This window comes from the organism of the source record quoted next, unplaced genomic scaffold (genome assembly GCF_019419815.1).
Source record: "Pyrus x bretschneideri cultivar Hongxiangsu unplaced genomic scaffold, Pyrus_bretschneideri_v1 Contig45, whole genome shotgun sequence".
Lineage (NCBI taxonomy): Eukaryota > Viridiplantae > Streptophyta > Magnoliopsida > Rosales > Rosaceae > Pyrus > Pyrus x bretschneideri.
This window is the reverse complement of record NW_025999779.1, coordinates 502,104-527,270: the sequence shown is the minus strand read 5'-3', so window position 1 is coordinate 527,270 and position 25,167 is coordinate 502,104. Positions and strand designations below refer to the sequence as shown.

At 37.2% G+C, this 25,167-nt stretch overlaps 2 protein-coding genes and 1 pseudogene across 2 annotated transcripts; all 3 read left to right on the top strand.

Moving 5' to 3' along the window:
* The first annotated feature begins 1,623 nt into the window (after positions 1–1,623).
* On the top strand, positions 1,624–6,748 carry LOC103933034 (aspartic proteinase 36). Its single transcript, XM_009342687.3, is given in 11 exon segments — positions 1,624–1,996; positions 2,409–2,538; positions 2,647–2,897; positions 3,418–3,645; positions 4,236–4,398; positions 4,980–5,016; positions 5,019–5,052; positions 5,199–5,295; positions 5,404–5,467; positions 5,901–5,972; positions 6,061–6,748. Coding segments are annotated over 11 exon segments (1,470 nt in total). The 5' UTR covers positions 1,624–1,754; the 3' UTR covers positions 6,213–6,748.
* A 2,748-nt stretch (positions 6,749–9,496) lies between these two features.
* Positions 9,497–13,315, top strand: LOC103933035 (polyadenylate-binding protein 7). The gene is made up of 10 exons (XM_018643944.2): positions 9,497–9,728; positions 10,140–10,258; positions 10,368–10,561; positions 10,653–10,912; positions 11,011–11,117; positions 11,439–11,628; positions 11,938–12,233; positions 12,307–12,447; positions 12,724–12,921; positions 13,118–13,315. Exons 1-10 carry the CDS (start codon positions 9,497–9,499, stop codon positions 13,313–13,315), a joined length of 1,935 nt encoding a protein of 644 aa, XP_018499460.2.
* A 2,125-nt stretch (positions 13,316–15,440) lies between these two features.
* LOC103933047 lies at positions 15,441–23,505 on the top strand (annotated as a pseudogene).
* The last annotated feature ends 1,662 nt before the right edge of the window (positions 23,506–25,167 follow it).

Genomic DNA, 25,167 nt, shown 5'->3' with positions numbered 1-25,167 from the left:
AAAATGATACTGGCTAGCTAAAAGACTACATCCAAATACAAAATGCTAGTCTTCGTCTAACTTAACAAAAAAATATTTTTTAAATAATTAAAATATAAATTTAGGCGATGTTAGCGTCTTGGAGTATGACGATGTAGGACCTGAAAAATGACCACCCTCACCCAAAAGCAAAGGGTCCTGCACAATCTGATAGCCCACAGGCCATCCTTCCATTTCAAAATTATTAAATAAAAAAATTACAAACAAGAGCGAAAGGGCATGGAAAAATGATGCTAAGTGAGCAATATAGAGGAAAATGACAAGCCTTCTCTCAATAGAAGGAAACCAAAAAGCAACCAAACTAGAAAATTCTGTAATTAGGTCGAGAAGAAAGGTCGTGAACTTAAGCCATAGCAGCGCACCCGTCAGAGATTCTTCAATGTGATCGATATACGGGATGGTACTACGTATCACTATACAAATGATGAATATGTGTGCTAAAAATTTAATAACTTAAAAAATAAAATTTCACATCACTTTTATTAAAACACGTGATGTACTATTTGTGTTTCCGTCATAACTAAAAATTTCTCTGTACTCATGCCAAAACTAGCCAATTAATTATGAGTAAATTTCCCTATCGAAAAAATATAGGTGACATGAATATGCATGCCAAAAAGAAGAGTAAGACAAGTAATCCAACTATTACGTATAAGCCTTGGCATCCTATCATAATGAGTACTACTAAAGAAGAGTCACATTCAATCTAGAAATTCGTCCAACCTTTTGCCTAGGCAAAATCCACTGCATGAATAACCGCATGTAAAGAGATGAAGTCAGAGGATATCTAGGTGAGTGCCGACATAATCCTAGCTTGAGACTGAGGTGATTCTGAAAAAATTGACTGTTAAAAAAAGCTGGGAGCTTTTTTATGTTTGGTAAACATTCAGTTTCAGCTTTTTTTTCACAGTTTTTGGTGAAAAAAGGCCAAAAACAAAGTTGCAAAACCCAGCTTTGAAAAATCAATTTTTTTTCATATTTGTTTTACATAAAAGTTTATCAAACACTATAATACTGTTTTTTTTTATTTTTCAAAAGCACTTTTACAAAAAAGGTTTACCAAACACTCTGCTGCTTTATTTCACAGCTGCTTATTCTCACAGCACAGCAGAAGTAGTTTTTTTTTTTTTTAAAGCATAACAATACCAAACCAACCCATAATCATATCAAAACTCTACCTCTAGAAACCTGGTTATCATGAAATCCATCCTATACATAGAAGTGGTTCTACAACATGAGAGGCCCCTTTAACTCAACAAAAACTCAAAATACTCAACGCGAAACCCTTTTCAAACTCCTAAGAAAAATATTAATTATTCTAATAACCTCAGTCAACACATCTTCAATTTAGATAAATAATACTGTGTTAACCACCAATGACATTATCCATTTGGATTAACATCACTCGAAAGCGAGCGGTAGAATTGGGCGATTTACAACTTTCCATTTTTAATTCTTTGGCCTAAAAATGTCACTTCACTGGCTTTCAAGAAAGTGAGGTATTTTATGATTGTAATCCAACTGCCTAAAGGGCGCTTGTTTCAACGTCAATGCCTCAGTCAGCATTTAGGGTATAATAGTCGTTGTAGTCTCTATTTAAACTCTGACAGTCTATCCTCTGTCAATGAACAAAAGCAAGAAGCACCACCACCTCCTCCATCTTTGCCACTGAATTTCCCTCTCACCCAACTAAAAGAACTATCCGTTTCGCCGAAATGCGGGTCTCCAAAGTTCCGATCTTGGCCTCCCTCGCTGCGCTGCTCTCTCTCTCCGTCGTCTACTGCAGCTTCCCGGCCGCCTTTCTTTCTTTAGAGCGTGCTCTTCCCCCGAGCCACCGAGTGGAGCTCGACCAGCTCCTAGCCCGGGACCGAGTCAGGCACGCCCGGCTCTTGCAGAACGTGGTGGGCGGCGTTGTCAACTTCTCAGTCGAAGGCACCTCCGATCCCTACCTAGTCGGGTAATTTTATCATCTGGGTTCTCTTAAATGAAGCTTTTAATGCGTTTGGATTAATGGGTTTGTCTGAATTTTAGGTAGATTTTGTTGGGTGAGTTGAGTGTTCTTCTGGGTGTTTGTTAGTCTTTGTGGGTTCTTAATTGGGTAAGCATTTATTGTCTCTACGTGTTTGTATTTTCTATTTCTAGCTCTGTTTGGTTGCTGAGAAAATGAAAATAAGAAAGAAAATTACAAAAAGCTCGAAGCTTGCTGATTCTTGCTGTTTTCAGTTCCTCTGCCAATGAGTTCTTCAATGCTTTCTCTGGACTTTTTTAGTGTTCTTCTGGATTTTTTTTCTTGTTTCTATTCAGTTTTCTTCTTATTTTATTATGCAACTAAGATTAATGATTTTTCGTTCTATCTTTGTTTTATCTAGGCTTTATTTTACCAAAGTGAAATTGGGCTCTCCACCGAAAGAATTCAATGTGCAGATTGATACCGGAAGTGACATCCTGTGGATTACCTGCAATTCGTGCAGTGATTGCCCCCAATCTAGCGGACTTGGTGTAAGTTCTGTTTCGTTTTGTTGCTTGCTGTCACTCTAAGAAGTTTGTAGAGTAAAGGGGCAAGTTAAAGCGTAACAAACTCTCGAATTTCTGCTCCTTTTTTGGCAGATTCAGCTCAATTTCTATGATTCTGCTAGCTCTTCAACTGCAGGGCTGATCCCCTGTACAGACCCAATGTGCACTTCCTCATTTCATACTTCGTCAACTGAATGTTTAACTCAGAGCAATCAGTGCGGTTATACCTTCCAATATGGTGATGGAAGTGGGACGACTGGTTATTATGTATTGGATGCACTATACTTTGACATGATTCTGGGGCAGTCTTATATCGCTAACTCATCAGCATTTGTTGTTTTCGGGTGAGTGTTTCAACTTATAATGAAATGGTGTGCACAACAAATGAGGCTTATAAAGAAATCATTGACAAACAAATGATACAGGCAAAATATAATAAATAACTTAGTATGAAGATTGATCAGGTTTTATCAATAAATATGAAGATTGATCAGGTTTTATCAACAAATAATTCATGTTTTGTTTCAGGTGTACATAATTTATCCGTATTTACGGTAAATTTAAAATGGTATGGCTGACCAGTCCCATCATTTAGCAGTAATAGTGACTCTGCTTCATAAATAACACTAAGCATGATGTGTGCCAGAAGAACCGTAATTGATTGTGCAGAATTTCTCTGATTTGTTGGTGTGTGGGGGTGGGAGGGGGGTCGGGGTTTAATACCTGTTCAATACTTGTTATATCTGACTAAAACAAGAGTAATGGGATATTCTATATTGTAATTTCTCTTCATTTTCTTTGGATGCTTACATCATTTTTCATGTTTCTTTTTATTGAAGCTTATTGCCTCAGATGGTCGTGCAGGTGTAGTACGTATCAGTCTGGTGATTTGACTAAGACAGATAAAGCAGTGGATGGGATATTTGGGTTCGGCCAAGGGTCTCTCTCTGTTATATCACAATTGTCATCTCGAGGGATGACTCCCAGAGTGTTTTCCCATTGCTTGAAGGGAGATGGAAATGGAGGAGGTATACTTGTTCTTGGCGAGATTTTGGAGCCAAGCATTGTATATAGTCCCCTTGTCCCGTCACAGTATGTCTCTACCCTGTTGGAATTTATTTATGGTTGTGATGTTTGATTTAGGTTAAAAGTTCTAAGATATAAGTATAACCCAGTCTATGAAGTGGAACTTAATTTCTACTACACATTTAAATCATTGTTCGTGTTTTTGTGTTTCTATATCTGTCGTATTTCATTTAAACGCACAATTTATTTGGTCAGCAATGGACCTTGACTCCAAATATATTTTATGCACCAAGGACTCCAAATATATTTTATGCACCAAGGATGCTGCAACTTAACATTGAGTCATATCACTTTTGGCTTATTAAACTTTTTGTGCTTGGCTATTTGATATCTGGATAGGATTCAGCTTCATTCATCCCCATTGTGCTAGTGATTTGTTTTTAACATTATCTGATAATAATAAGATTGTTGTTTCACCGAGGAAGTCTGGTTTCTCTCTGTGCAGAAACATCAAACGTAAAAATTTATACTCTGTCAACCTCACTATTACTTTTAATATTGTTCTTTTAATTGCAACGATTTATAACAGTTATTATTTTTTGTCCCTTCATCTGTAATTTTTTCGGTAATATAGTTTTGTTTTTTGTTATTTTCAGGCCACATTACAATTTAAATCTGCAAAGCATCGCTGTCAATGGGCAAACCTTGCCAATTGATCCAGCAGCCTTTACAACATCAAACAGTCGAGGAACTATTGTTGACTCAGGAACAACGTTGTCATACCTTGTGGAAGAAGCATTTGATCCTTTCGTTAGTGCCGTAAGTTTGTTCACTTGATTTGATACGTTAATTCACTTAAATAATTTTCATCATTAGCATTGGGACGAAAAATGTCATTTTGTTAGAGGAAAAGAACATATATATATATACATATATATATATACATATATATATACACATATACATATATATATACACATATATACATATATATATACACATATATACATATATATATACACATATATACATATATATATACATATATATATATATACATATATACATATATATATACACATATATACATATATATATATATATCAATTTGATGGTGTTTGAGTCTTCTGTGTTGCTTGATCTATGATGTAATTTCATGGGCAGAAGCTACATTAATTAAGGCACAGTTAAGCTTCGTTCCTATTGTAATTCTTTCTTTCTTTCTTCATCATTTGATTCATTTAATCTCTTGGTTTAGTTTCTGATGGGGCCAACTTGACTTTGATGTGATTGTGAAATATCTGCTCCTTCCTTTCTATTTGACATCAGATATAATATTGCATGGAAACAATATGATTTCATCTCCGTACTTAAAACTGATTTTATGATTGTATCTGTAGATAACTTCGGCTGCTTCACAAACCGTGACTCCCACCATTTCAAAGGAAACCAGTGTTATCTAGTTTCCACCAGGTTGGTTCTTTGTCTAAATATCTTTGAAGTTTTCCATAAGAACAATGGTGGACCATGGAGGGTGCGCATAATTGTGGCAATTTGTTTCTTTCTGTTTATGTTTTTAAAAATAAATAAATCTGAATGACATCTATTTTATTTTTCAGTTTGGCTGATGTATTTCCTTCGGTTAGTCTAAACTTTGCCGGAGGTGCATCGATGGTGTTGAAACCAGAGGAGTACCTTATGCATACAGGTATCATTGTAAGTATTCTCTGGCTTCCTTTAAACTTCTTATTTAAATAGTTTCTTTAGACATCATGACTGCAAATTACATGGCGTAAGTCTAATGGGTTATTTCTATTGTAACAGGAAGGTGCTGCTATGTGGTGCATTGGCTTTCAGAAGGTTCAGGGAGGGGTGACGATTTTAGGAGGTTAGGCCCCAAATTTAGGCTGGTTGATTAACTTTATGGCCGAAAGTTGGAAGTCATATTGTGTGTGCAGAACATACGGAGCATTTTGTTATTCTGTTGAATTTGATTTATAAAACTCAAACTAGGCTGATTTCTAATAAATGAATAAAGTTTAGAGGCAAATTTAAAAAACCTGAGCAAGGGTTAAGGCTCTGTAGTTTAGGTTTGAGTTGGTAGATGATAAATTTCAAGTGCAGGCTTGCATGGCATGTTGTGCAGGTCTGGAGCTTTCAATAGTTCGAAAGAATCTGCAATGGCTTCTGAGCAATCTGCAGTTTCTTTCTATAGCATCTGATAGAATTGATTATCATAATTTGTGTTTACGAATAGTACTTAAACATGTATGCTAATCATCAATGTGCCATCTGATGACCTTTCGTTTCTTCAATTGCAGATCTTGTTCTAAAAGACAAGATATTTGTCTATGACTTAGCTCGCCAAAGGATTGGGTGGGCTAACTACGATTGTAAGTTGAATAACGAGTTTCACTTCCTTTACAACTTTGGGCCAGTTACCAATACTTATGTCATATTTTTTGAGTTTCTCCTTTACAGGCTCAATGTCAGTAAACGTCTCTGTAACTTCTAGCAAAGACGAATATATTAATGCAGGACAGCTGAATCATAGCAGCTCATCGGGAGACATCCTTTTCAAGCATCTAACAACAGGAACTCTGGTTTTCTTAATGCACCTACTGTGGAGCTAACGAGTTCCCTTGCTGTAATATAAACATAAGATTCTAAGTTCCATTCTCCGTTGAAAGCGTCTTGGTTGGCTGATCTTTTATTTATCGTGATCAGCGGAGCCTTCCGCTATTGTTTGTTGTATTGCCAAGCACCTGGTTCCGAGTGTATATCGTTCTGCTCTACTTCTGACTGGTGAATGGGAGCGTCATAAAGCGCTCTCCATCTTCAGCATTGCCAGAATGGTAATCCATCTTTCCACAAGTTTAATGAAGTTAGTATTCGAGTGGAAGCAGAGCAAATTTATTGTAGCTATTGCTGACTTAGCTTAGGCATATAGAAATTCTGTACGTCAGTCTGAGTCGATATCATTTTTGTTTACTTGATGATTCCAAGCCTTGTACATAACTGAAACTTTTAACAGTTTCTCGATGTTGACACGTATTTTGTCCTCCAAGAAACTTGGAAAATTGTCCATTGTTGTTGTCTGGAAATGTTGCAGAGAACTCAAAGTGTTGTAGTTTGATGATTCAGTTGAATTAATTCAGTTGGAATTGTACTTTTGGGTACCATTATTGTAATCATATGAAGCCCCTACAACTGTTCAACATAGTAGCACCATTCTACATAATGTGGTCAATGCACTTGTGTCATACGACACGTATACATCGAAATATGGCGTCCTGTGCCAATGAAACTCTCGCTCCCAAGCCTCTCAACATTTGGCACTTCTTGTGTTAATGCGACAACTTCTTAGTGATTTTCATATAATAGGCGCATCTCCCTCCTCTCTATCAGGCAAGGAGAGAGTTGGAGAGAGAACAATTTGATGTATTAGAATTTCTTGTTACGTGAAAAGAGAGACATCGGGAAATATAAACACATGAGATATTTTCCTACTACTGCTAACTGTTACCAACTTATAAATCATGAATTGGAATTATGATACAAGCATGGAAACTTTCTTTTTTAAACTAACCTATCTTATTTATCGCTCAATCAATCACTTAGCACTACGATTTAGTGATATTTTTCTTCTTTATAAGTAGGGTAAATTACACTTTTATACCTCAGGTTTGGGGTCTATTTCAATTTCTTACAACATCTTCAAAACACCACCCTCTTCTACACATCCCACTCCTTAAATCCACACCTATTGGGAGGATCTGGGTTGCAGGGAAAGGATATGGGTTTTTTTTTTTTTTTTCCTTTTCTTTTCTGGGTTGCAAGTAGTGGGTGCGAAGAACGACGTGGAGGATGGGTGTACAGTGGGTTTGGGGAAGACGGGAAGGAGAAGAAAGGGGTGGTTTTTTTTTTTTTTTCCTTCTTCTGGGTTGCGGGTTGGGGGGATGGGAAGATGGGTGCGCAGAGGATAGGTGCGGAGGACGATGTGGAGGATGGGTGGGAGTGGTTTTGGATTTAGGTTGCAGGGAAGGACAATGAATGGGGATGATGATGAAGGGGATGGGATTTTGGTTGCAGCTTTTGATTATTTTTTTTTTTTTTGAAGATTAAGGTTTTAAAAAAAAAAAAATTTAATATTTTTTTTGCCACGTGTAATACATTTGGCAGCCACGTCAGCACTTAACGAATCACTGGATGAAAAATGTAACAGAGGTATTATTTTGAAATAAAATAGTACTTAAGGTATGAAAGTGAAATGTTTTGAAAATGTTGTAAGGAATTGAAATAGACCCTAAACCTGAGGTGTGAAAGTGTAATTTACCCTTATAAGTAAGAGGTTTAATTGACAAATTCAAGTCATTTAGTACTACGATCTAGTAGTATTCATCTTTACTTGTAAGTGAGAGGTTTTAGGTTCAATTCTTGCCAAAGGCGAATTTGAACCACATTATTGCTAACTCATTGTGAGGCTAAGCCCATTATCGCCCCCTTAGTGTAGTTGGTATCGTTTGTTAAAAAAAATTGACAAAATCAAAACCAAATTATTATAGTCACTCATTGTGTGACTTATATCAAAAGCTACATGTGCGAACTACAAATTTTCTTCTTTTTTAAATTATATATATATATATATATATATTTTTTTTTTTAAAGGAGAAAATCAGTGAGGGAAAGGGATTGTGAGCGTGAAAAAGGGCAATGTTTGGGTTAAAATCCTGGTTGTGAAAAATGCCGATAATCCCTACGAACAAATGGTTGTGTGAACAGTTGAAGTAGTCTTACGCTCTTGGGCCCCACTTATTTACCCCGCTCCCCACTCTCTCGTTTACACGTGGCATTCTCATTCTACATGTGGGACCTATTTTCATGCTTCTTCTGGGCTTGGTCCGATTAGGACTTGGGAGATCACAATCCTTTTATTCTTTATTTTTTTTTAATTTTAATTTTAATTTCAATTAGTTTTAGTTCATATCTAACTCAAAATTGAATTTTTTTGTATAAAAAAAATATAAGGCTTTAGTTCTATGAGGACTTCTTGTTTAATCTCGATTTTATACACTCGCAAATTTAAGCACACTTTGAAAGAGTGTAGATAATGTCAGTAATAATAAACTGTTAATCGCTTTACAAAAAATTATCATTTAAGTGTTCTTGAATTTGAGAAGCCGCATTCAAAGTAGTGTAATTTACGCACTCTTATATATTATGAATGTGTGAAGAATAATACTTAATCACAATAGTACATAGCATGCTCTCGTAGTGTTCATTGCTAACTCTTACTTTTTCATACATAATTCAACGTAAATAAATTTTTTTAGGCAAAATAATAATGATGAATTATTTAGAAAATAGATAACATTCCTTAAAACTTTTATTACCAAAAATACCAAATTTCCTTTAAATTGCGAAAAATTCCTTAAAATTGTGTAAATTCCAAATGTCCTCCAAACAAAACCAACAAATATCCTTAAAAATTGGGAATTTCCTTAAACGGGGCTTACGATTCAAGGAACGCCACGTCGTTTCACGGCGCGTACCAACACGCGCCGAATCGCGCGTCCACACTCCTCTTGTGGGAATGAATCCTTGTGGAAAAGGACCCCAACAACCTCCATGCAAATACAAATATATAAAATAAAAATAAAAAACCTTAATCTTCACAGAGTTTGAGTCTCTCTCTAACCTCTCCAAAATTCTCCAGAAAAAATCCAAAAAAAATACCCAAAAAGAGAGAAAATTCCCATCCGTTCCCCTCTCTACTTTCTAACTCATCAGAACCACTCTCTCGCTCTCTCTTTCTCTCTAAGAGTTGGTGGTGCAATTACTGTACATTAAAGAACCCAAGAGAACGCCGGCCGGGCGTTGTTTTTTTTGGTTGTTTTTGAAATTTCTGCGTGCGATCATGGCTGCTAATAATTCCCAGACGGTGGTGGGGGCTGGGCCGACGGCGGGGGGTGTTCCTGCAGCGTCGCTGTACGTCGGAGACCTCCATCCGTACATGACCGAAGTTCAGCTGGAGGAGGCTTTCAAAGGCTTCAAAGGTGTCACGTCCGTTCGGCTCTGCAGGGACACCGCCACCGCCACCAACTGTTCTCTCTGCTACGGCTACGTCAACTTCACCACACCTGAAGAAGGTCGTTTTTTGTTTGCAGCAATTTGATTTTGTTCCTGAATGGAAACATAGGATAAATTTTTCTTAATTTTTTCTTTTTAAATTTTGAATCGAGTTTTTATTTATTTACCTTTTTAATATATGATTTGTGTTGAGATTCTTTTGTTCTTATTGTTGGAATTTGGAAATCCATATGCACTGTGAAATAGAAAACTATGAATTACGATTCTGTAATTTTGATCTGTTTGATAGTAATTGGGCTGTGTGCGCTTTCTTAACTGATCTGTTTGGTTTGTAAAGAGGGACAACTCCTCTCATGCACTCACGCAGCGCATACACATGAATTTGCGCGCGCGGGCACATACACAAATGTTAAGTTCTTGAGTATGTGGTCTTAATTTTATTCTTATCACGTTTGGTTTTTCTCAAATAGCAATTCGAGCTCTTGAAGTGATGAACCATTCAATTCTTAATGGAAGAGTGATAAGGGTCATGTGGTCTCATCGTGATCCCGATGCAAGAAGAAGTGGAATTGGGAACGTGTTTGTCAAGGTATGTCATGTTGCTTTAACCCTAAGTCATGGAGAACATACTTCCATATTATGTGTAGTTTTCTCTGACGTGAATATTTATGGTAAAAGTATTTGGTTTTCTGTTGCAGAACTTGAGCGAATCAATTAATAGTGTAGAGCTTGAAGAAATGTTTAAGAAGTTCGGACGTACTTTGTCTTGCAAAGTGGCCATGTTTGATGACGGGAAGAGTAAAGGCTATGGCTTTGTTCAGTTCGAGTCTGAGGAATCTGCGATTGCCGCTATTGAGGCGCTAAATGGCACCACTGTCGAAAACAAGCAGCTGTATGTGCAGCTTTTTTATTTATTGTTTCCTGTTCTGTTGAAAGATGTCTTCTGGGTATTAACCATACAATAATTACAACTCATGTAACAGGTATGTTGCGAAATTTGTTAGAAAGAGCGATCGCGTTTTGCCCAATCCTGATATTAAATATACAAATTTGTATATGAAGAATTTGGATCCAACTCTCAAGGAAGAGCTTGTGGATGAGAAGTTCTCTGAGTTTGGGAAAATTGTTAGCTTCGCGATTGCAAAGGACGACCATGGGAACTCTAGAGGTTTTGGTTTTGTGAACTTCGAGAACCCAGATGATGCTAGACGAGCAATGGAAGGAATGAATGGATCACAACTTGGTAAGTTACGCATCTTTTTTATGGCATTAATTTGATTGGAAATATGGATTTGTTTATACAGACCTTTAATATTTGGTCCGGCGGTTTATTTTGAATAGGCTCCAAGGTTCTATATGTTGCAAGGGCTCAGAAAAAGGCAGAGCGCGAGCATCTTTTGCGTTGGCAGTTTGAGGAAAAACGAAAAGAGCAAATGTTAAAATTCAAGGTAGTTTTGATTTCTCATTTCTCTCCCAAAGATTTCTTGCCTCCATTAGGTTTACAAGAAAAGGGCATGGAAATCATTTACTTTCCCATGTTTGGTATAATTTACTTTCCTATGTTTGGTTTACTTTCCCAACATCACCAAACATGGGAAATGAATAGTGGGCATATTCGGTTTAGGGTTTAGGACCCTAAACCCTAAATCCCATTCATTTCCCATCTCCTGGGAAATGACATGGGGATTGATTTCCCACCAATTCATATCCGTGAATCAAACAGGGTTATAGTAGCATCTCATCTTTGTGTTTCTTTGTTTTATATGTAGGGATCAAATGTGTATGTGAAGAACATTGATGACGATGTCAGTGAAGAAGAGCTGGCAGAACACTTTGGTCAATGTGGTACGATTACTTCTGCAAAAATTATGCGAGACGACAAAGGAATAAGCAAGGGGTTTGGTTTTATCTGCTTCTCTACCCCTGAGGAGGGCAATAAAGCTGTGAATACTTTTCATGGTAATAAGTTGATTGCACAGATCTGTTGCTTTTAACCTAAGAATCTTTATATGGTAACATTCCTCAGTTTTGATAATTGGCGGTTTTCTTTACAACGTTTTATGACAATCGAACACACATGTTCTAAGTTCTTCTTCTTTAATCTTGCAATAACTGCTGCTCTATAATTTTTATGCATACACTTTTAAGTTTGTGTTTCAATTTATGGTTTTTGTTTCACAGTAAGTATTTTAACCTCGGATTACCTAATGCCTTTGTATCTCATGTTTTCTTCGCGCTGCTAATCATGTTGCCATTGTTATTTCACAGGATATATGTTTCATCGGAAGCCATTGTATGTGGCTATTGCCCAACGGAAAGAGGAGAGACAAGCGCAGCTGCAGCTTCAGCATGCACAGCGTATGGCAGGATTTGCAGGTCCTTCACCAACTGTGATCCCTGGTGGATACCCTCCTATCTACTATCAAGCTCCATCTGGGGTTGCTCCACAAGTGCCTCCTCGAGCGGGATTGATGTATCAACCTTTGGGATTGTGGCCAGGATGGAGACCCAATGGCTTTTTACCTACATCTGGACCAGCCTATCAACCACCACTGGGTCCTGTAGTGAGTACCATTTTTCCTATGCCTAGTTGTCATAGCAATTATGCTTATGCTAACTTAAAAATCGCATCTGCAGATTCCTAATGCTCCACGACAACATAGGCAAAATAGGGGAAGAATGAACGGGCATATGATTCCTCAGGGAGGCGCATATATGCCACATTTACAACAGCCCAATCCGTTGCCACACTCTGCAAAAGATTCAAACAATCAGCAGGTTTTTTTTCTTTGACTAACAAGCTTTTGTTACTCGTGTGTGCGTCGGCCTTGTATATAGCTGCAGACTTTATACCTTTCAGCACTTAACGAACCTATAAAACAATTTCTGCTTTTATTCTTGTTTGGTTTCTTCGAAAATAATAATGAATAAAAAACCAACAAGTTTAGTAGTCTTTAGGACCGAGATGAATATTTGTTTCCCCGGCTTTCAAGTATGCCTGATGTGTCCATCTGTTACTCGTGAAGTTCTAATCCGTGCAAGCCTTTCATGCAGCAGACAGGGCAGGCTAAGTCTGTTCCTACTGGGCGTCAACGAGAAATGAATAAAGGAGGAGTCTCGTCTGCTGCCTCCAATTCTGTTGGAGTTGTTATTCAACCGGAGATGCTGAGTAGCATGCTTGCTGCCGCTTCTCCCGAGCAGCAGAAACAGATACTTGGCGAGCAGCTCTATCCACTTGTCCATAAACAAAAGGTCACGCTTTCTCCACATTGACCCGTTTAGAAGTTTCTATAGTTGTCATCTCTAGCAGTATTAATGCTCCATCAGAAATTCCAATCTTCTTGATGCTGTTTTTAACACTTCTTAAAATTTCCGAATACACCATCAACCAAACGCAATGGCTGCTTGAGGACTGAGACTAACATTTACTCAACACTTTTACGTGCAGCCCGACCTAGCTTCAAAGATAACTGGGATGCTACTTGAAATGGACAACTCAGAGCTGCTGAATTTATTGGAGTCACCGGACTCTTTGATTGCGAAAGTGGAAGAAGCAGTTCAGGTGCTCAGGATATCGAAGACCAAAGTACCTAACAAAGATAACAATCATCCGAGTTATCTCTCTGCTGAGGTTGCAGTCAATTGAAAATAGGCGATGGTTAAAGGCTTTTCCATAGCTCAAGCTCCGGGAGAGAGAGTTTTTTATACCAGATTGGCACAGTGTTTGCTTTTACTGGTCTTATGTTCGCACAGCCGAGTATTTTTCTTCCTTCATAGAACGTTAAGCGTTTCTTTGCTATAGATTACTCTGGTATCGTTGTAGGAATGATAGAATTGATGAAGTTTCGGAACTTAATATTTTGCGGTTTTGGATTCAAGTGCTTTTAATATTTTGGCAAACATAATTCTCTGTTTTGATTTTAATTTTCTGTTGCATAATCTCATCAATTGACGAAAGATAGAGCTCGAATTTCACAGACGTACTTCTGTTTGATACATTGATTGTCAAGGGAGACGAAACAATAGAACAAAACTGGTTACTAATGGATTGGTTGGGCTCCAACTTAAACCCCGAAGTTACGATGGTTCTATTTATTATTTTTCTCGGAAACTAAAAATATTTCATTACCAGGGCTGAAGTCAAAGAAAACAGAGAAAGTCAAACTAGGCTAACAGTAGTAGAAGCATAAACAAAAGGAGTAAGGGAGCTGGAGAGAGACGTGAGATCAACAAACCACGACACATCCTTACAACTAACAAAAAACCGACACTAGGTTGAAGGCCATGGAAGCCCATCTTTGTTCAGAATTCAAACGAGTGAGGATGGGGTCTGTTGACCCAAACTAAGTCACACATCTCTAGTCTTACATGCAACGCCACGAAATCCGTCGCTTCATTTGCCTATCTTGGGACCCAAGACTAGTCACACACATGGAAGGAGTTTCCTAGCCCCTAGATTTTGCACAGAGTAGGAAATGTCTCCCAACTTCCATTATCGATGCATCAATTCACCCACGAGATCACTTCCCTTGAATTGGATTCGATAATGACATTCAAAAAGCCATATTATGATGGTTAAGTATGCGCTTTGAAAACTTTTCATCTTGCTTTGTGATTTTGTTTGAAACCTCCCCCGTCAATTACATTTTAAGCGAGTAACTTGAAAATTGTTGAGGTGATATCCAAAGTAAGTGGAGAAGCATGGGCAAAAAGTAAGACGTCTTACTCATATTATGATATTGGTTTAGTGTGCATTTTAAAGATATTTGTAGGGTTTTGAGACTTTGGTGTCCCACATCGGGAAACACTAAAGGTTCATTGCCCTTTATATAGATTTAGTGCTTTAATTTACTAAGTAGAACATGGGTTATTTGGAAATAGATTGAAGGTTTGGACGTTGTGGTTGTGTGGATTAGGCTTGTATAATATAGCTTAAATGCAATTAATATTAATTAATCAAGGCCCTTGTAATTTAAAATTAATCTGATTCATTAATCTTAATTTTTGGATAAAGTTTTTAATTAAAAATGTTTTGATTAAAAGACATAGCTCTTAGAAAAGAGTTGTGTACTTTCAAATACGCTGAACATGTATTTGAAAGGGTGTGAAACAACCTATGTATTTGCAATCACAGTATCTAAGTGAAATCATCCCTTCTTCCTCTTCTTTTTTTTTTTTTCTTCTTCTGTACGAATTTTCCAGAGAGTAAGCACACAAAGCAAATTCACTAGAATTCTAGAATCTAGTGCAAGTTGTAGAATTAGGTAGTTGAATCCTGATCGAGCAGACGTTGTAGAACCACAAGCACAAGAATGGGACGGAAATACTGTTCAAAGGACATAGCTTATATGCTAGCCTCTACCTTCTGTAATCAAGTTAGTACCATTGATATTCTTATATTAATTTCTGTATTTATTGTAAAATTTCATTCTGCATAGCAAATATTTTTTATTAATAAAATATTATGATTTCAAATTCTGATTATTTCTGAATTGTCCTCTAACACTATTGACGGAACCAAACCACTACGTGTCGTGCCGTACCCTCATTCTTAAGGTATAAAAAAAAAAAAAAATTTAAATTTTAGCGGCAAAACCTTTGAAATAAAAAGGCAACTTGTCACTCTCTATCCCTGTGTCACAGCTTTCCCGCTTTTTTGTTTTAAAGGCATATGATAATAAATATGGGCCGGGTTTGGGCCTCTGAAATATGACCCGATATTGTCCAATTTTAATTTTGTATATCCATTTGTTTCGATACAAACCCAAATAAACCCCTGGAAAATTTTTGCCGCGAAATATGGATCTTACGGACGCAGTGGCAGCAGTAAGGATGCGCCGTCGTTGTCCTCCAAGAGACGCCACAGAAGAAGATCCGACGACTCCGATTCTGCATCGTATACCGAGTCCGATGATTCCGACATCCGCGACTCCTCTCCGGCGAGGAGCTCCAGGAAGCGCAAGGAACGAAGCACCCGCAGAAAGAGCAGCCGCCGGGAGGACTCCGACGACGGGTCGTACGACAGCGATGAGAGCGAGGACCGTGACCGCAAGACGAAGAGGTCGTCGAAGAGCGTTATGGAGGAGCAAATCTCTGAGTACTTGGCTAAGAAGGCAGAGAAGAAGGTTGCAATTTTGTACATTAGGGTTTTGTTTTGTTTGTTTTTTTCTTCTGAATTTCTATGACATTGAATGTGTGGCGGGCTTGGTTTTGATTGGAATTTCTATGACATTGAATTTCTTCTGAATTTCTGCATTTAGTAAGTTTCCGATTTGAATAATTTATTTTAGTACAGCTATAACTGTGTAGTCTTATTGGAATATCTCATTGACTAAACTATCTATCTTGTATGTGGTGGCTGACAAATACGTATGTTTCAATAGGAGATGCTTATTGTTTGTAAGATAATTTTTGAGTTTGCACTATGCTGTTTTCAGGTTTGTCTGGCGAAAGAAGAGTGAGCGTGATGTGTCACACGGTGTTCCGCTTGATGAGTTTACAGTTAAGGCTGAGAGAAAAAGACAGAGAGAAAGAATGGTACGTAATTCTAGCCCAAAATTACTTCTCTTTTGTTACTTTTTAATTGTTGTGTTCTATTCCTTGTGGTTATGGCGGTATTAGTCTTAAATAAAAGTTTATGTATTTTGGACTTTAAGTTCCAATCAGTTAAAATGTCAGAGACATAAGCTAGAGACTATGCTCAGCATAGAATTTCATATGAGGTTGTGGAAATAATCTGGTAAATCTATCTTCCATAAGGACTTTCTCTTGTTCTTATAGTTGCTAATTCTACCTGTTCGAGAAAGTTTTCGTAATCTTCAATCTCCTAAGATTTTATCCCATTGTTGGAAGGTCCATGAAGAATTTGATTGAAATTCATGACCTAAATATTCGATTTTATCTCATAAGTTACTGGAATCAGCATTAGTTGTTGGAGCACTATAAGATGGATTACATGGAATGACAAGCTTAGCTGCTGACGTTTGCTGGCGTTGTACTAAGTCTAATAGAGACTGGGAATTTTTTTTCCTGTATCTGTATATATTACATTCCAATTCCTTCCCAACACCTCCAAAGGAAAATTCCAAGTTGTATTACAAATTGACGGGTTAGTATGAGCCTATCCATGCGATTATGCACCCTTCGAATAGGATCAATTTTCTGAAGGATAATGGATTTCGTGCTTTGGTGGCTAGTTGAGATCCTTTCAGAGACATATGTTGTGTTGATGGGATATCTATATGCTCTGATTGATGTCAAAAAGCCCGCAATAGCAACGGAACCCAGGAAAGAATACAGAAAAGACAGCTCTTTTCTATTATATTAGCATTTTCATAACTGAACACAGTCCTGAGTCACTAGTAGGGGTGGGCACGTCTTGGTTTTGGTTTGTGCCTCACTTGTAGGCCCGTTAAAAGGTTGGCATTAGTACAAGTATTCAACATTCAAAGAAACTCAAAAGTTCAAAACCTAGTCATTTGCAGACTAAATGCTTTATGCCATTAATACAACCCAATTGAAAAAAAAAAAAAAAAAAATTCATGATGATCACCACACTAAAATTCAACTTGAAACAAAGTTCAAAATGCCTTATGACATTACTTTAGTAAAATCCAATTGAAAAAGTGAAGTTTACCATACTAAAATTAAATTCAAACAAAGTTCAACGCCAAAATGCCTTATGGCATGAGTACAACCCCAAAAAATAAATTGATCATGCAATTCAACAAAAAAATTTTGTTGTTTCGAGTCACTACTTTGAATCGTTCAACCTTATCCTGGTCCTTTTCCTTTTGGACACTTACTCTTCGAAGGTTTAGGAGGCCTTTGAGCTTGAGAATGCTATACTTGGGGATTCCTTGGACCTTGTGAAAGTGAAACCGATGGATAATCCATTGATTGAACCTTGTGAACTAGAAGCTTGAGAACTAGAAGCTTGTTGCCTTGGAGCTTGTTGTTTAGTTGTGAATAAAGTGTAAGAGTGGCGATGCTTAAATTCAAATTGGCCAACTCTACACAGTACAAAAACATAAACAATATAAGGTACATTAGTTGTTATAAACTTTAAAAAGCCTACTCTAATATATTATGCTACTTGGTACCTAAGAAATATAAGATTACAAGGAAATTTAGTATCTTTGAGTGCAAGACAAGTTCACAAATAACCACTTACACTCCAACACTTAATTGGCTATTAAATTAAATATATTTTTTTATATTATGAGGTGCGGTTTGGTTTTGGTTCGGCTCTAGATGTTAAGAAATAAGAACCGAAACCAAACTTTTTTTTTTTTAGCCTGCAGTTCAGTTTCAACCCCAAACTGTTTCATAACTGCAAAAATCAAACTGTTCGGTGTGGTCCAATTTGGTCCGTATTTCGCTTTCGATTTTCAGTTCCAGGTGCCCACCACCACTCACCAGGGATTGGATGTAGATAGAAAAGGAATTTACTAGTGCATAATCAATTTGGTATCTCAATAAACCATTTAGGATAATTATGAGGCAAGAGAGGCATTTGAAATTGCTACGAATACAAAGGGAACTAAGCCCTGCGAGGCTAAGGCTCTTTCCTTTTCTCAAGGTTGCTCTTTCTCTTAGGTAATTGTGTACTGCACTTATGTGAATGGCTCATTAATATGGAAAGGAGATTTGGACGTGTGGCAAGTTGTCTTATATCATGAGGCACTAATCAAGTTTACTACCTTACCGACTTTCTGCTTTTATTCATGTTATACTTATCCTGTATTAATTTTTACCTGACTGTTAGAGTGGGTTGGTATTACACACACACACACACACACACACACACACACACATATTTACCCGCCTGCAAAATTACTTTTTAATGGAGCACGTGCTTAGCTAGCATGAGGGACAACAAGAGTGTAGAAACCATCCCATTATCCAGTAACCCATGTGCTAAAGAAGTGTTTTCATAGAGGACGTGCTGCAGAAGTTAGCTAAATAGGAAGATAAAATAGTAACATGATAGCGTATAATTTTAATGAAGACTTTGGCTTTACTATAATTTTTGAACATATCACTTAGGCTTTGTTACAACTATTTAATATATCACAAGACCATTTCCTTTTCAGATGCCACCTTGCTGCCTGAGGTTGCAAAATAAATGAATTCTATGATAAAGCATGGGATTTTTGGCTTCAGTAATTAACCATTGTTCAGTTGCATGTATTTATTACAAATTCATTCTTCAGGCAGAGATTGAAAAGGTCAAAGAAGGGAAGAAAGGGCACTTGAGAAAGCACAACATGAGGAAGAAATGGTAAGTTTATTGCCTGGTATGGATTATGTTTTTTCATTGAAGATCTTGGGCATGTTTGGAAGTGCTTTCAAGATTAAAGTGCTTTTGGTGAAAGTGTTTCTGGGTTCCAAAAGCACTTGAAGTGCATTTTGGAAGAAGCACTAGTGTGCTTCTTGCAGGAAGCACTTCAAGTGCTTTTCTGGATTCACTTGCATTTTTACTAAGGGTTGGTTCCAAAAGCACTTTCATCAAAGGTGCTTTCAGTTATTGTAAAAGCACTTCCAAACACAACCCTTGGGAGTGGAACTCTAAATGCATTTTCCCATTGGAAATGATACTTCTATGGTTTCTTGTTTTCCTAATTGGTCTAGCATAGCTTTTCGTTTAAGTAAAGTTGATTTCTTTCTACAGGCACTGCTAGTCAGAGAATGTGCTCGGGCTGAGTTCCAAGACTGGGAGAAAAAAGAAGAAGAGGTGTGGTGCCGAATTCAATCAATAGATTCCTATTCTTGCCAATTTTTGCGTTGAATCTGCATTTTTCTTTTCCAATGCTGTAGCTTATGTGAATGTGAATGTGTGAATCTCAACACATTTTCTTTTACCTGCCACTTTGATAATCTACATGTTCTGCGTACAGTTCCACTTCGATCAAAGCAAAGTCAGGTTAGAGATCAGATTGCGAGAAGGGCGTATTAAGCCAATTAATGTACTGTCTAAACATCTCAGTGGCTCAGATGACTTTGAGATTGAGATAGACAAGCCATATATAGTGTTCATGGTAAATATTTCTGAGAGACTTGTGCATGCTTTCACAAAATTTATTTATTCTTCATGGCAATTAATTTGCTTTTCATTTATATTTTGTACGGAAATTGTTAGGCACCTGTTCTTTGCAATGAGTGGAGATAGAGAGTTAATGAATGTTTCCTTCCAGGGCTTTTAGATGTGTGTGCGCTTGTGTGGGGGGTGGGTGGGTTATCTGGAAGGGCTTCTGTTCTTGTTGATCGAGTTGGTTCTTAATTAGAGCTCTCAAGTAGCAAGAGTCTTAATTCTTGCAATAGCAGCCTGAACCATCAATTTTTATTTTATTTTTTCACTATTTAGGAAATTATTACTTTCAGTTCTCCATCTCGAAACGGATGTTATAAAGTTGAATACATGAAATAAGCATTAGCATTTCCATTTCAAGTCAAATGTTTTTCTCTCTATTTAATGTTCAGCGTGTCTTCTGTTTCAATGTCATAATTTGATATTGAAGCATTAATAAACATAAGGGGTGTGATATCCACACACCCCTTTTTACTTCTCACGCACTCTTATAATTTTCGGCCGTCATATTGGATGAATTGAAGAAGATCAAAGGATAGAAATCAACAAGTGGTGTGTGAGAAGTAAAAAGGGTTGTGTGGATAGCACACCCCTAAACATAATCATGACATAGATTGAACTGTTTTAGCAATCATAATTCACATTACATGGACAATGCAGGGATTGACTGTAAAGGAAATGGAAGAGCTTCGAGATGACATCAAAATGCATCTTGATCTGGACAGGGCAACGGAAGCACATGTGAAGTACTGGGAGGTATTATTTTCTTTCTTTTCCTTTTAGTGACTTTCTACCTCTTACAATGTTTCTCATGGATACTTTACCCCCAGATACGAGTGCTTCAAATTAATCTAGTCATGCTAATTAGTTACTGTCTCCTGGTTTATGATATGGTTTGATTACTTTAATATTTTTGTATTATCGATGTGGTCGTCTTATAAAGACATTATTGGTAGATAATTTCCAAGTGGTTTTATATTGCTGGCATGTGCAGCGCTCTTTTTTCCATATCCCGAAGTTTTGTCTCATGTGGTTTTTTTTGGGAAGGCTTTTTAACAAGGCCCACACCGATAATGTACACTACCTAGTCTGTTGTATTTCTCTTTTGGCAGTTTTGTATCTAGTAAGGAGATCTTTTTTGTATTTGATGCCCATGATGGTAATCAGGGCGCTTGTCTTTTATAAAGACACAACCATAATTCTTGACATTCACGTCTGGGTTTGAATAATTTGTGCTAACCTGTGTACATTATCTTGATGTTTAATACATCATCGTTTCAGTTAAAAAAAAAAAAAAAGAACAAAATAAATATAGCAGTAATGATGCTCCTTTATTTGGTTATTTTCTTTATATTCAAAATTTATTTTGTCCATTGAGTTGCCTAGAGTGAGTTAGCTTACTCAACGAGCTAATCAGAAAATCAAAGGAGTGCGGGGTTGCAACTTTGCCAGCTGCAAACAATAGTTATTACTTGGACTTCATTTAATTGCCAAAAAATTTAGTAATTAAATCTAGATATTACCTAAATAATTATATGTTACAAGCTAGATTTGTTTTGGGACTGTATCCTAAATTCCTACTATACAATATGACAGGCACTTTTAGTGGTTTGTGATTGGGAGCTTGCTGAAGGTCGGAAAAAAGATGCAATAGATCGAGCTAAGGTTCGTGGATAGGAACCTCCTTCTGAGTTGCTTGCAAAACAAAGAGGCTTGCATACTAGCATTGAAGCAGATGCCAAGAACCTCTTGGAAGGAAAGACTTTCAGCGAATTAGAGGAATTACAGTCCAAAATCGAGTCAGAAATGCATTCTGGAACAGCCAAGGTTGTTGAGTATTGGGAGGCTGTTCTCACATGCCTCCATATATTCAAGGCCAAGGTACTTTATCCGTACATTCTTTAATGTCTTTGCATTTTATCTCAGCTACAGTGTTTGGACTCATTATTTAACTCCTTCCAATACAGGCTTGTTTGAAAGAAATTCATGCTAAAATGTTGCACAAGCATTTGCAACGGCTTGTGAAACGGGAGGATGCTGAAAAGAACTTGGATAGGGTTCATGATTCACAACCCGAAGAGGAGAAGAGTGAGCCTGATGTCCAAGGTATGCACACTTTTGACCTGTAGGTTTAGGATTTTATTACCAAAACGTTTGCTAATACATTTTTGTATATAGATGCTCAAACATTTTCTCCAGAACCCATGGAGGGGAGATTCATGTGGCTGAGGAAGAGGCCGGGTCATTTTCACCAGAGCTGTTGCATGGAGATGAAAATGAGGAAGTAATCGAGCCTGAAGAGGACAAGGCTATACTAGTAATATTCAGGTTCTAATACTGGCAAGGTTTCTTTGCACAAGTGCATTGGTGTAACCGCACTAGTCTTGTGCTGTGTTAACAGGAAAGTAAGCGTGTGGCTGTGTTAGAAGAACAACAGAGGCGGATTCAAGAAGCTACGACATCAAAGCCAGCTCCACCAGAAGATAATTTTGAGAAGGTCATGAAATTCATGGGAGACATGGTTGATGGAGATGCAGTTTTTGGCATGGGTTCTGAAGTGAACCTCGACTCGCAGGTACTTTATCTTGTCCATTATCTTCATTTGCACTTTATTTTTTCCCCTCAGTTATACTCAAGGAAAAATGAAACTGTAGTTGGGCATATCTACCGCGTCTTTCTGCAGAATTTGATGAAATAAATGTGGATGCAGGTACGGTGGCATGACAAGTACCGACCTAGAAAGCCGATATATTTTAACCGTGTTCACACCGCATACGAATGGAACAAGTACAATCAGACTCACTATGATCATGATAACCCTCCTCCGAAGATTGTGCAAGGATACAAGTTCAACATCTTTGATCCGGACCTTGTTGACAAGACGAAGGCCCCACATTATACGATAGAGAAGGATGGCGACAGCAGTGAGACATGCATTATAAGGTTCCAAGCAGGGCCACCCTACGAGGACATTGTAAGTTTTCTTGATCTGGTAATTGAACTTTGTCGGTTATGATCCTGTTGAGGATGAAATTACTTATCATTCATCTAATTGCATTGCAGGCGTTCTGGATAGTAAACAAAGAATGGGAATACTGGAACAAAAAGGGGTTCAAATGAACGTTTGAACGCGGAATTTTGCACGTGTACTTCAACTTCAAACGACACCGCTATCGTAGGTGATATGCTGGTAGTGTTGCTACTTTTCCTTCTGAAGCTGACATATATGTAATACAAGCTAATCCTGATTAATTTTCTTCCTATGTAATACAAAATTTTGAGTTTAAGTGGCTTGTAGTCTCGATACTGCCATATGTGCATGTCCAATATGCGGGCAACGGCTCGTTTAACTGAAGTTTGAGAACTCGGTTAAAAGAACAAACCAAATTCAGAAGTACTACGCACGACAAGAATAAGTCATGCTGTAATGCATTTTACAACGGCATGGAAGCAAGGTTCTGGAGGACGGTAGTCGGGCAGTGGGTAGAGGCTTAATGCCTAGGTGGCTAGGTGTGGCTTAGGCAAATTTATGTAATTTATTATATATTGTATAATAATTGTCTATTTATACTTACAAAGACACACAATTACCACTTAGTACTAATGTTTAGTGATATTCATTTTCACTTGTAAGTGAGAGATCTTAAGTTCAATTCTAGCCAAATGGAAATTTGAACCATATTATTATTAGTTCATTGTGAGATTAAGCTCACTCCTTCCCTCTTAACATAGATAATATTGTTTTTTCAAAAAAAAAAAAAAACACACACACACACACAATTATACTGGGATACATAAATTGCAAAATAGAATAACAAATAGATTATAAAGTATTAGTATATATTGAAAACATAGGGAAATGAATGTTTGTCCAAGTATTTAACAAGCCTCTTACATTTTATTGAAGAAATAAAATGTTAAATGAGAGCTATCGATTTTCTATTTAAGTGAGAGTCGCGATTTAGGTGCGTGCTTAGGCGGGCGCATAGGTGATCTAGGCGGAAGCTTAAGCGAGCCTAGGTGCACATGCTTAATTTTCAAACGGCAAGGAACTAATCGGGACGGTGGTCAGTTACCCAGTGCCTAGTCAAGGCTTAGGCGGTAATTTTTAGAGCAATGCATGAAAGTCTGTCTCATGTTCTATTCTATACAATCAACACTGAGGGAGAGAATTTTGGCTTAGTGTTGGATTAGAGATCACCAATAAAGCCGACGCCTTGATAGGCGTGTGAAAGCGTAGTGAGAGTCTAGTTCATAGGCTCCAGTTAGTGTTTGATTAGGACTGAAATTATCCCACTAGTCCATAATCCTTTGTGCTAGGGAAGTGTTTGTTTTTCACCTTCCACTCAAGTTTTTGTGGTTGTTCTTAATTACCAATTTATCCTTCCACTGCAAAAAGGTTATGCGAGCATAAAATGGCAATCGCATCACGCGTGTCGCTTCGTTTCTTTCTGTAGAAGTTGCGGGTTGTTGTGGTATCTCACTCACTCTGTCAATCCACAACTAAAATTGTTAATAGTACTCGTGTAAGTGGGGTTTTTTTTTTTATTTTTTTATTTTTAAGTTCAAGTACGATATTCATGGAATAAAGAAATACATACAAACGGAAAATAGGGTGCTAACAATGAGCCGCGATAAAAATTTTGTCAGAGATTTTAACCCTGATTGAAGAGAGCAAGATTGTCCTGCAGCAACAACTTAACTACTAATACTATCCTCCAATAAAAGATCATAAATTAAATCAAAAAGTTTTTCGTACCATAAAACTGGGTGATCAAGAGTTAAACTTAATATGGTTAGACGATGAGCCACCTTATTCGCATCCTGTGGTCCAAAAGAGATTTTCCACTTTGTGAAGCTCTGTACAATTTGGCGTGTATCATCAAAGAGATTCCAAATGGTCCATTATGCGCTGCTACTTCGGGTTAGTGCTTTTTGTATTGATTTTTATATTTACTTGCCAAAACAAAACAAAAACAATTGATTTTAGTTCAATGTCGTCCGCAGAACTATAATAATGAATAAATGAGAACAATAGTGTTTCATATTACATAGGGTTAAAGTACCATTTACACCTTTTAAATTTTAAATTATTTTTAAAATAGGATACGAAGTTTTAACTTTCTCATATTACATCTCAAGTATTGAAATTGTATCAATTTGTATCTTTAGTATGATTGATTGTATGATAATTCGTTGAAACTTATGGCCGGTTAGCTTAATGCTCTTATATGGGTTATCATGTAAACCACATTTGCCCCACATTAACGAAAAAACTTATCAATTTAATAGATGATTTAGAAGCTCAAAGAGACAAAAGGTGTAAATTGTTACAATTTCAATGCAATATTGGAAAGTTGAAACCTTATGGTACATTTTGAAAATCACCAAAAACTTAAAAGGTATAA